The 12,883-nt window shown below is 35.0% G+C and overlaps 1 protein-coding gene across 5 annotated transcripts in view; it reads left to right on the top strand.

Annotated features, from left to right (window-relative positions):
- Positions 1 to 12,883, top strand: part of LOC143035728 (uncharacterized) — a 115,591-nt gene that overhangs the window by 86,134 nt on the left and 16,574 nt on the right. Inside the window, exons 4-5 of one of the 5 annotated variants that reach the window (XM_076202631.1) lie at positions 6,785 to 7,066; positions 8,221 to 8,314. The exons of 1 other annotated variant lie outside the window; for it this stretch is intronic. In XM_076202631.1, coding sequence (XP_076058746.1) covers positions 6,785 to 7,066; positions 8,221 to 8,259 — 321 coding nt within the window. In that variant the 3' untranslated portion in view covers positions 8,260 to 8,314. 3 more of the 5 variants (XM_076202630.1, XM_076202629.1, XM_076202628.1) reach the window with 3 other exon arrangements.

The raw sequence follows: 12,883 nt of genomic DNA, 5'->3' as shown, positions 1-12,883 counted from the left end.
CTACCTTACTGCCTTGCCTCTGCCCAGTAACAAAGCCATTTACAGTAAAACCTTATATATATATATATATATATATATATATATATATATATATATATATATATATATATGTATATATATATATATATATGTATGTATGTAGTAGAGCTTGTGTCAGGATTAGAAATGGAGAGAGTGAGTGGTTTGAGGTAAAAGTGGGACTTCGTCAAGGATGCGTTATGTCGCTCTGGCTGTTCAACTTATACATGGATGGGGTAGTGCGAGAGATAAATGCAAGGGTAGTGGGTCAGGGATTGGAGATGGTTAAAGAAAATGGAGAAAAGTGGGAGGTGAGCCAGCTGTTGTTTGCGGACGACACTGTGCTTGTGGTAGGATCGGAGGAGGGATTGAGGAAGTTGGTGACAGAGTTTGGGAGAGTATGTGATAGAAGAAAGCTAAAGATAAATGTGGGTAAAAGTAAGGTGATGAGATGTACAAAGGGTGAAAGTGGCAGTAGACTGGAAGTGAGCATAAAGGGAGAGCGACTGGAGGAAGTGGATAGTTTTAGATACTTGGGTGCATATATATATATATATACATATATATATATATATATATATATATATATATATATATATAACACAAGAAACCCACAGTTGGAGAAAATAAACTAAGAATAAAAGAAGATTCTATATTTTGGCTACCAACTGTAGCCTTTCTTCAGGAATGTACACGAGACCCAACATTAATAATTCTAAAGGGCAGTGGAATCCTGACATTATTTCCTGAGCTGTGGTCAGTAAGCTTGCCCAAAGCTTACAACCCCCTCCACCTCCCCCTCCCCTGCCAAACCATCTTACCCTGCATCTGAGTAATGCCATCAGTCCACGTTCCCTTTCATTTCTTTGTATTTGTAGCTTATAAGTCCCAATTTACCTAGTTGTATTATACGGGAAGGGAGCTATGCTTGTGGTGACCCATCTTTATATCTCTCAGCATCAAGTTTTTTCTTAAAGTCTTGAATAGTGTTTGCACACACTGTTTCTTTGTCTAATTTGTTCTAAGTATCTATCACTCTGTGTGGGAGGCATTTTTTTTTTTTTTTTTTCAGATCTTCTCTGTAATTATATTTTTTTAGTTTCTTTTCATGTCCTCTCGTTTTTCCATAGTCCCATTTCATTAAGTCATTCATAATCTAAGATTTCCATTCCTTTCATTATTCTATAAATAGTAAGTCTCCTCTTTCCCTTCTTTGTTCCAGAGTTGGTAGTCCTCCATCCATTCTAATGATTTACCTCCGATGCCACCTATTTAGATTCTATTTTTCTTATTAATTTCTTGTGTGGTACCTTATAAACTGCTTTTTGTAGGTCTAGATAGGCACAGTCTGCCCATCTATCCCTCTCTTGTATTTCTATTAGTCTCATATAAAAGCAGATCGGGTTTGTTGTACATGATCTTCCTTGTTCAGTATAATTTTTTCTTCCAGGTGTTTAACCCATCTACTTTTGATCACTTTTTCATATACTTTTGCTACTGTGCTTGTTAGGGAGACCTGTCTGTAGTTAGTTGGATTTTCCTTGTTTCCTTCTTTATTGGTACAATATTTGCATTTTTCCAGTCTTGTAGTACCTTTCCTTCTTTGAGCAAGCATTTGATTATATTGTATATTTTATCTGTTAACTCCTCTACACATTCTTTCAGTTTGCAATTCCATCTGGACCATGCAATTTTCTGACATCAAGGTTTTTTAATTGGTCACTGATTTCCTTCTTTGTTACAGTTATTTCCTTCATTGGGGGGGATTTCTTTATCTTCCCTCACAGTTAGGTTAGTTCTCAATTGTGAATACCGATTTGAAATGATTGCTCATAATTTCTGCCATTTCTTGTTCTGTATATTCATAACTTCCTTGGTGCAGCTTTTCTATTTCTTGTTTGTTTTTTAGTTTACCATTCACATATCTGTAAAGTAGTTTAGGTTATTTGTTGCATTTTTCTATTATTTCTTTTTCATAGTTTCTCTTTTCTTCTCTGCGTATTTTTACATAATCGTTTCTTAGTTTGATGTATGTTTGCCATTTGCTCATTTTTTTTTCTTTTTTTTTTCATTTTTCCAGGCTTTGTCTCTTTTATCCTTAGCTTCACTACATTTTTTGTTGTACCAGTTCTTTATGTATACTCTTTCTTGCTTTTGTTGTGGTACATATTTGTTCACTCCCTCATTATAAATTTCTTTTAGTATATTCTATTTCTCTTCCATCCTTGTTTCTTACTTAAGGAATTTTTTCCCAGTTTGCATTACGAAAGAATTTTTTAAGTTTCTCAAAATTCGTTTTGTTGTACATTGGTCGTCCTATTCTATGTTTCTCATTTCTTCTTAGGTCTATTTGTTCTTTTAATTTGAATTCTATTAATACATGGTCACTCTTTCCTATTGGTGTTTTGTAATCTATTCTGTCTACAATTTCAGGTTCTGACATAAGTATTTAATCCAGTCTCGATGGTTCCTCATTATTTCAGTATCTGGTATTTTCTCTTATCCACTGAGTCATTGTGTATTCAATGGTCATATTGAGTAGCATGTTCCCCCATATGTCTTCTCCACCCCTTACTGTCATTTCTTCCCAACATATTTCTTTTGCGTTAAAATCACCCATAACTACTGTATTTCCTCTTTCCTTCAGTATATCAGTCAGTTCATACTTAGTATCTTCCAACAATTTGGAATGATCGTGTTCTGTCCAGGATTGTGTTTTGGGGGGTACATACACTACTACAAATTTTCTACTTTTCATTTGGTTGTGTGTGACCTAGGAGTAACTATCAGCAATGACATGGCACCTGACAAACATATCAACAGAATAGTCAGAGAAACATTCAAGTTACTAAGATCAGTGAAAATGGCCTTTGACTACCTGGATGAAGAAATGGTAAAAAAAAATGTTAGTTACATTGATAAGACCAGGATTGGAGTATGCTGCAACACTAAAAAGAACATAAAGAAATTAGAAAGAATTCAAAGATCAACACCAAAGATGGCACCAACGCTCTCCAAATTGACATACAAACAAAGATTGGCCAAACTCAAATTACCAACTCTGGAACAAAGAGAAAGAGGAGATCTACTAACCATCTACAGAATTATGAAAGGGATGGAAGTCCTTGATGGAAATTATTTACTAAAGTGGGATAAAAGAAAAACAAGAGGACATGAAAAAAAAAAAAGGATAGTTATAGAAGAGATCTGAAAAAGAATAGCTTCCCACACAGAGTGGTACATATCTGGAACAAATTGAATAAGGAAACAGTGAGTGCAAAAACCATACAAGAATTTAAGATCAAACTGGGTGCTGAAAGATACAAAAGTGGGTCACTACAAGCATAACTCCCTTCCCATAAAATACAAATAGATAGCACACACAAACACATACACAAACACCGAAAAGAAAGAGATGGGTGGGCGGACTGTGCTTTTCTGGACCTGCAAAAGGCATTCGATAAGGTACCGCATAGGAAACTTATAAAGAAGATAGAGTCAAAAGGTGGCATCAGAGGAAAATTATTGGAATGGATGAAAGACTTCCTGATTGGGAGGAACATGAGTGTTGTAATTAGAGAAAAATTCTCCAACTGGGAAGAAGTAAAAAGTGGTGTCCCGCAAGGATCAGTACTGGCCCTGATCATGTTCGCCATATACATTAATGACATGAATGAAGGTGTGGAGTGCTATATGAATTTCTTTGCAGATGATGCAAAATTACTAAAGAAGGTTAAAAATGGAAGAGGACTGCAACTCATTGCAACAAGATCTGGACACGATCTGGAATTTGACTCAAAAGTGGGAAGTAAAATTTAATATAAAGAAATGCAGTATAATGGAATTTGGATAGAGTAAAAACAATATCTAAAGATTACAGAATTGGGGAAGAAAAAGTAAAAAAGCAAACTCAGAAAAAGATCTTGGAGTGATGATTGGAAAGGACATGAAACCAGATAAGCATATAAATAAAATATTCAGAGAAACCTACAATTTATTGGTCAATCAAAGTGGCATTTGCTTATTTGGATGAAGAAATTATAAAGAAAATACTAACTACACTAATAAGACCAAAGCTTGAGTATGTAGCATCACTTTGGACACCCAGAACAAAAAAGAATATTAAGAAACTAGAAAGAATACAAAGAGCAACAACCAAACTAGCGCCAACTCTTGCCAAACTAACATATGAGCAAAGACTGTCCAAATTGAATCTACCAACTTTGGAACAAAGAAGAGAAAGAGGAGATTTGCAGACTATCTACAGAATAATGAAAGGAATGGAAGTTTAGACAGGAATGACTTGTTAGTGTGGAACAATGGTAAAATGAGAGGACACAGAAAAAAACTGAAAAAGGACAGTTATAGAAATAACTTGAAAAGGAACAGCTTCCCACACAGAGCGATAAATACATGGAACAAATTAGACAATGAAACAGTATGTGCAAACACTATACAAGATTTTAAGATAAAACTTGATGCGGAGAGATACAAAGATGGGTCACCACGAGCATAGCTCCCTTCCCATATATTACAACTAGGTAAATACATCTGAAATACTTCCTAACTGTATAGTTGTATGCCTATGTGACTTGAAATTTGCTGTTGCCACATGTGTTGCATAGATGAAACTGGGCACCATGGTAGTCTCTGGGGTCCTTCCATACATCTGCCAAGGGAGAAACCTTGACCCACTGTCTATTGTGTGGGGGACATTATATTTATCACTAGGTTATAGGAGGGAAGGAATAGTTACTAGCTGTTTTATCACTTCTTATAGAAAAAAATATTGGAAGTTGTGTATTGTAGTGAGGTTGTAAGCCCAGATCATAGAGTGCCATCTTGGAAAGAAAATAAAAAAACATAGCTATAGAAGAGATCTGAAGAAAAACAGTTTTCCACATAGAGTGGTAGACACTTGGAACAAACTGGACAATGAAATAGTGTATGCAAAAACCATTCATGAGTTTAAGAGCAAACTAGACACTGTGAGATACAAAGGCAGGACACCACAAGCATAGCGCCCCTTCCCGCAAAATACAATTAGGTAAATACAACTAGGTAAATACAGACGCTCCTCAACTTATGTTTTAGTTACGTTCTGAACAGCCGAATGTAAGTTGAAAATGAACGTAAGTTGTTACTGTACAATACATCTGTAAATTCTATTACCGTATCTTGTAAAACACCCCTAAATCATTAATTATACACATATCATTGTAAAATAATAACATTAATTTCAAATAAATTAAATTCAAGCAACATAAATTGAGATGGTGGAGGGGGAGGAGGAGGATGAGGCAAGGCATGGTCAGTTTGTCGTTTGTGCAATGTAAACAATGGACGCAGCGTCATGCGCAAGTATCATTTGAACTACGGAGAGCGCACTAAACTAAAAAATTCACTCAATTTTTTTTTTTTTTTTTTTTTTTTTTTTTTACAAATTTTTTTTTTTACAGTCAGTTCAAACGTAAAATCGAAAAAACGTAAAACGAATGAACGTAAGTAGAGGAGCGTCTGTACTCAGGACCTTCAGGAGTATGGTGTGCCAGTGCCCATCACTAATCTGTCATGACAAAAACCCTGTTGCTCAAATGGACCAATTTCTTTTGTTCTCATTTGATTTTGAACTTTGTAGCACCCCTTTACCTTCACACTGTACAGCCCACTATGGGCATCTGACTGTTTATATAAACTTTTCCTGGCTTGGTTGTTTTTACCAAATGTTGAAAATCAAGTCTGTTAGCTACTAGACTAAATTTTTCACCCTCTCAGAATGTGTGGAACCAGTACCATAATCAAAACAAGTCCATAAGCCCTTTTTGCCCTTTGGCTTTTAATCGGGAGGCATATTTTTTAATGCATGTAGTCTTCAAATTTTTAGATATAAGTTGATTTTAATTGGCTGCAACAGACTTCAGGCTTTGTTTTATTGCTGTGGCTGACTATACTGATTGCACTCTCTGGATGTACTATACTTAAATGCAAATTTATTATTCAGCCTCAAAGATGTTCATGGTCATAAGAGACCAATAGATTAACTAAGGAAATAATTAGAAGTTTGTTCATTCATTTGTGGTTTCTTTCTATGCACTGCTGATGCCCTACCAGTGATTCTACTTTTTAACCTTAAATATTTAATTCATTTCATTAATGTTGGGTCACTTGATGTGAAAATAATGTTCTTAGTGTGAAAGTGTCATTCTTCAAAGAGACATTTGAAGATGTTGAACATTTAGACATACTCTAAGTAGTGATGACAGATACATTTATAAAAGATACGGAAGAATGTTCATGTATATCTAGAGAACGTTGCATTTCAACTCACTCTAGTTGCTATTAACAGTGCCATAATTTTCTTAATGATAGCAAGTGAATTAGGCATATTCCAAACAGCTATAGATAATGGTGTGGAACAAAGTATTTAAATTATAAGAAATTCACTGTCAAATACATGAAAACTAGTTATGTCAAGAATGCATATCGTTGTCTTTTATTTTCATACTCATTACTAAGCCTGTTATAGGGAGTACCTCCCTCACCTGTTCCCTTATTCCCTCTTTCCATTAATTGTTAGTTGTTGGTCTATCATGAATGTACGACTGATGAACAAGTTTGGCTGGACTTTTCAGGTTTCAAGTTGGCATGTGGAGGTGCAGTGTGAGGTAAGGCTAACAATGGCACACAGTAATGCCCAGCCTTCCATTTGCAGAACAACAAGTAATGATGTTAATGTGTTTGGTCTAATGTTGTCTCACAAAAACAGTACAATGAGTTGGAGAAATGGGGAGTTCCAGTAGAGAAGAGGCAGTACAACTGGATACAGCGTCCACCACCACCTGAGTTCCAGCAGGATCTCCCTTCTGTCTCTACCATCCCTGTGACCCCCTCCCACAGGTCCTTGGGCTCAATACCCAGGGGCTCTGGTGTGTCAGGAGGGGCAGCAGTAGGGCCAATATCACCCCAGGGTGTTGCTGCTCATTACAGTACTGATGCTGCCAGCTCCAGCATTAGGCCCAAGGGCTCTTCTCAGGGCTCCACCCTAGTGGTATGTTACATAATTTGTCTTCTAGTACTGCCTCCTTTTCATAATTCACTACTTTCTTGAAGGATTCAAGAGTTTTTTCCACTCCCACTAGTTTTCAGATTCTTACAGGTCTGGATATGGTAGTAGCAAAGGAATTTGGCTGTGAGTTATCCTTTTTTGTGACGTGATATGCGTGCCTCCTCTCTCAGTTATATCATGCCTACAGATTCAAACCACTGCTTCCACAACCACCACTAACACTGCTGTCATCAAGACTGCTACATCACCATTGGTCATACAACCACCCAGTCTGCTCCTTCTACAGATCCTCGCTCAAATATGCAGTCTCGGCTTCAGCACTTACAATATTAGTAGAATCCTTTCATCAAAATTTCTAGTGTATTCTACAAAGACTACACAGGCCTGCATTTTGAATTTTTTTTACTATTGTCATGTTTTTTTCAACTGAATTTAAGTAATCTGGTTATGTTGAATTAAAAAAATGATAATGGTTTTGGTCAATCAGCTCAGGTCATCAAATTACACTGAGGAATGTTATAACAATGTTTTCATTGAAGTTGTTGATTTTTTTTTATAATGACTTAATATCAAAGTTATAAGGTTAATAATGACAATGTTATAATATTGTTTTTATTAATATTGAAAATATGCTTGAATATACATCAATGTGGAAGAAAAGACTTTTTCAAGGATTTTCTCATGTGTTTTTCATCAGGCAAGTCACATTTCAGACACCAACAGTAATCTGCTAACATGTTTATGTCCCATCATTCCTGATCTTTCTTCCATAGTGCGAGTGTATTGGTGGAACCTTTGACCTTGTTCTTTGCTGTAGTCTCCACAGTTATCAGGAAAATAATTCAGATGCCATCCTAGAAAATGCATTTTTACTGACACGTGCTTCCAGACTCACTCTGCATCAGTTCTTGAACAATGAACACATAATCTAAACTTCTTTTGTTTCCAAAGAAATTGTTCACAATTGATTTGAAGGCTTGCCATGCATTCCTGTTTCACTTGTTATTACATCAAACTTTTCATCCTTCATTTGGCTTTTAATCTGAAGGCCATCGAAAATACCTGCATTCAATTTGGTATCACTGACTTGTGGAAATGTCTACATCATGAAAGCAAATGCTGGACTTACTTTATAGATGGCCTTGACAAAATTCATCAGTACAAGTTTTATATGAAGAGGTGGCAGCGAAATTTGATGATGGTTGACCAGTGGATCAGCAATCACATTGTGTGAGCCAGGTTGGAGTGTTTCTCTTGATGGGTATTTAGTGTAACCTCCTTGTATTCATAATATTAGGGATGCAACCTGGACAAAATGATAGTGTGTGCAAAAACCATACACAAATTTAAGAAAAAGTTAAACACTACAAGATACAAAGACTTGACAACACAAGCGTAGCTCCCCTTCTCATATGATACAACTAGGTAAATACACAAACACACACACATCGGACAGACGGCAAAGATTGGAACTCCGGAAAAAACGCAATTTATGTGGATTTCAGCAACAAGGGAGTACATGTGTTGTATTAGTAGGGAAGGGAAAGCTCATGGTGTGGTGGGCAAGTGAAGAAAAAGGAGAAGGGGAGGAATTATTGAGAAAAATTAAAGAAAATGAAGAAGGGGAGGAACAGGCCCCAGAAGTCAGAAGGGGTGTAAACAAAAGGTGTGCAGACGAAACAAGTGAAGTCGAACAAGTTAGCAAAGGGATCAAAAGTAGAAATATAAATAAGAGCAACTCAATAGAAAGTGGAGATAATTATTTCCATGGATTTAATGAGGGGAGAGATGACAACCTCCCCTGATTAGCAAGTCTAGAGGAAACACTAACAAAAATGAACAAATCATGGGAGGTTAGGTTCAGCCAGCTCATGCTAATTACACAAAGTTGATAAATTGGAAGACCGAAAGAAGGAGAATCAAAACCTAAATGAAGAAATAGAAGAATTAAAAAGACAGTTAAAAGAGGTAAAGGATGAGAATGAGGAATTAAAGAGGAATAAGAAAGAGAATAAGGAGTCCATAGCAAAAGAGGTAAAGGGTTAGAGAGAAGTTCAGGAGGATAATAAAATTGAATTAAGAGATATAGTGAAACAACAGATGAAGGAACACACTAAGGACACAGTTATTAGAGTGATGAGAGAGAAGGAGAATATAGTAAGAGACTTAGCAGATAAAAAGAAATGTATAATTATATTAGGAATGGAAAAGAAGCATAATTCAAATAGGACTACAGGAGTAAGAGATGAGAAAGAAAAGGTAAACAGGATATTAAAAATATTTCAAGAAGGTGAACAGGAAATAGGAAAAGAATTTGAAGAATAATATAGACTAGAGAAATACAGTCTAGACAAGACCAGAGTAATTAAGTTTAAATTCAGGTCACAAACAGCAGAGAATGTCTTATCAAAAACAGGGAAACTAGCAGAAAGTGATCAGTACAAACAGGTATGGATAAAAAGAGAGATGAATAAAGTGGAAAGAGAGGAAAAAACAAAAACAAAAAGAATCTAAGTTAAAGAAAAAAACAAGAACAGAACAGAGTCAGACCAAGATAAATTCAATTGAAGAATAGTGGATATGAAAGTGAGGAAATGGTTCATAGGAGAGAAAAACAGAAGGGAAACAAAACAGGATGGAGGTAACAGAAAATTAAAAGTGTCCTTCACAAATATAGATGGATTAATAACAGGCTTGGATGAACTGAATGATTACCTGAAGGAAAAAGAACCTGACATAATGGGAATTGTGGAGACAAAATTGAAAGGTCCATTACCACCCAACAGTGTAGGACATGGTGTATATAATTATTGGATTAGAAACAGAGAAGTAAAACAAGGTGGTGGAGTTATGTTCCTGACTAAGAAGGATATAAATGTGAGGAATGTTACATATTGAAACAATAGAGTGGAGATGATTATGATGGAAATAGAGGACAGGGACAAGGAGAGCAGGAAGTTTGTGGTAAATTACCAGTATGTGCCTCCTAAAACAGCTTTGTGGGAAGAGTGAGAACACAAGAATATGTTAAAAGACACATGGATAACACTAAATAAGATAATGGAAGGTGGAGGAAGAATAGTTATAATGGGTGACTTTAGTTTTAAAGAAATCTGCAGGGAAGAGATGACAGTGAAGCAACGTATGGGGAAATGTACTACTTGATATGATTATAGAATATACAATGACACAATGTATACAAGAGAATACTAAGTATAGAAATGACGAAGAGCCATCGAGACTAGACCTAATAATCACATCAGAACCTGAAATAGTGGACAAGATTGAATATAAGACACCACTAAGTAAAAACGACCACATATTAGTAGAACTGGAACTAAATGAAGTAAAATACATGGGAAAAAATGAACAATATAGAAAGGGAAGAATGATGTATGGAATTTTTTTTTTTTTATCAAATAAGAAGATTTTTTTAAAAAGCAGACTGGGAAAGGATATGCAAAGAGAAAACAACAGTAGAAGAGAAATGGAAAATCTTGACAAAAATTTATAAGGTAGGAGTGGAAAAGTATGTCCCAAGACAAAAACAAGAAAAAGGAAATGTAAAATGTTGGTACAACAAAAGCTGTAGCGACTTAAAAGATAAGAGGGATAAAGCTCGCATAAAATAGGAAAGACAGAAAACCCGAAAAATGAAAAAAATATACTAGTTATAGAAATGAATATGTACAAGTGCGCAGAGAAGAAAAGAGAAAATACGAAAAGGATGTCATAGAAAAAGATAAAGATCAACCAAAACTATTTTATAGGCTTGTAAACCACAAACTGAAAAACAAACAAGAATTAGTGAAAGTATGACAAGGAGGAATAGAATACACAGAGGAAATAGAAATGGCAGAAATTATGAACAAGCATTTTAAATCAGTGTTTATGAGAGAGAATATACAACTTAGAGATGTTGAGTGGGAGGGGAAAGTCACCCCTATGAAAGAGATAGAAGTAACAAAGAATGAAATAATGAATCACTTGAGTAATCTCGATGTAAGAAAATCGCATGGTCTAAAGGAAATGGTAAACTGGATTTTGAGAGAATGCAGGAATGAACTAAAAGACAAAATACATGTCTAATAAGCAGTTCATTGAAAGAAGGAAAAGTTCCAGAAGATTGGAAAAGAGCAAATATTGTACCAATATATAAGGGGGGAACAAAGAAGATCCTACAAACTATAGACTGGTCTCTCTTAGAAGTACGGTAGCTAAAACTTGTGAAAGAATTATCAAAATTAGGTGGGTGAAGTATTTGGAAAAAAAATAAATGTAACAAATCCAAGGTAGTTTGGGTTTAGACAAGGAAGATCATGTGTCACAAACTTGAAGATGAAGAAATGATTAAGAAAATACTAGTCACTATGATAAGACCAAAATTGGAGTATGCAGCGTCGACATGGTCACCAAGTACAAAAAAATGTATAACAAAACTTGAAAGAATACAAAGAGCAATTATGAAATTGGCATCAACGTTCTCAGAGGAGAAGCTGGCAAAACTTTAACTGCAGACATTGGAACAAAGAAGAGAGGGCGGAGACTTGATAACTATATATAGAATCATGAAAGGCATGGAATTAATTGATAGAGAGGATCTAATGAAATGGGATGGTAGAGATACAAGAGGACATGGAAAGAAAATAAAAAAAGACAATTATAGAAGAGACCTGAAAAAGAACAGCTTTCCCCACAGGGTAATAGACGTTTGGAACAAGTTAGATGAAAATGTGGTGTGTGCAAAAACGATACACGAATATAAAAACAGGCTAGATAAAACGAGATATGAAAACAGGACACCACGAGCATAGGTCCCCTTCCCATAAAATACAACTAGGTAAATACACTCATGATTGAAGATGGGAAGGCTTTAAGAGGTCATGGGAGTAAATTAAGAAAGACCACATGTCGAAAGAATGTGAAGAAATAGCTTTCTATATAGATATATAAATATGTGGAATAGCTTAGGTGATAAAGCCCAAGCTCAAACAATACAAGAGTTCAGATCTAAATATGAGAATTGGAAAAAATAAATATATACATGTATATATATATATGTATATACATATATATATATATATATATATATATATGCATTTGTATATGTGTGTGTATATGTATATATATAAGCATTTTTGTGTATATATATATATATATGTATATATATATATATATATATATATATATATATATATATATAAAACATGAGCCAAGATGAGAGGGGGGAAAGGATGATGGATGGGAGTGGAATGGTCGGAGTACATATGTGCCCTTAACTTGTTTACCTTCCTTACAAGGGGGAAAAAAGCTGTTGGTATATATATATATATATATATATATATATATATATTATATGTGTGTATGTATGTATGTATGGAAAAGAAGGGAATAGATTCTTAAGACACATGGAGTTGAAAACGACCACATTTTTGTAGTGACTTTTTTCTAGTATTCTCAATTTTCTAATGATGGTTTTTTCCTTCAGGTAGATGAGCATAATCTAAATTTGTATAATCTTCCCTCTATTTCAACATTTCATTTTTGATAAGACATCTTTAGGATTGTCTGTAATGACATTAGACAAATAATTATAGTTGGTGTAATAGAAACATTATAACATGAATGAAAAATTAGTACATATAATGGATGGTACTTACAGTACATCTAAAATGAACATTGGGACATGTAAAAGGTTTCACAAATTTTATATATGCTTGTGGTGCTGTCAAATCTTAAGAGTGGGATAGGATGGGGTAGGTGAGGGTTTGGGCAAGGAGGAAGAAGGAGGAGGGAGGT

The sequence above is a fragment of the Oratosquilla oratoria genome, chromosome 19 (genome assembly GCF_046742065.1).
Source record: "Oratosquilla oratoria isolate Oo_2021 chromosome 19, ASM4674206v1, whole genome shotgun sequence".
NCBI classification, from domain to species: domain Eukaryota; kingdom Metazoa; phylum Arthropoda; class Malacostraca; order Stomatopoda; family Squillidae; genus Oratosquilla; species Oratosquilla oratoria.
The sequence above is the reverse complement of the archived record's forward strand: the minus strand, read 5'-3'. Positions and strand labels throughout refer to the sequence as shown.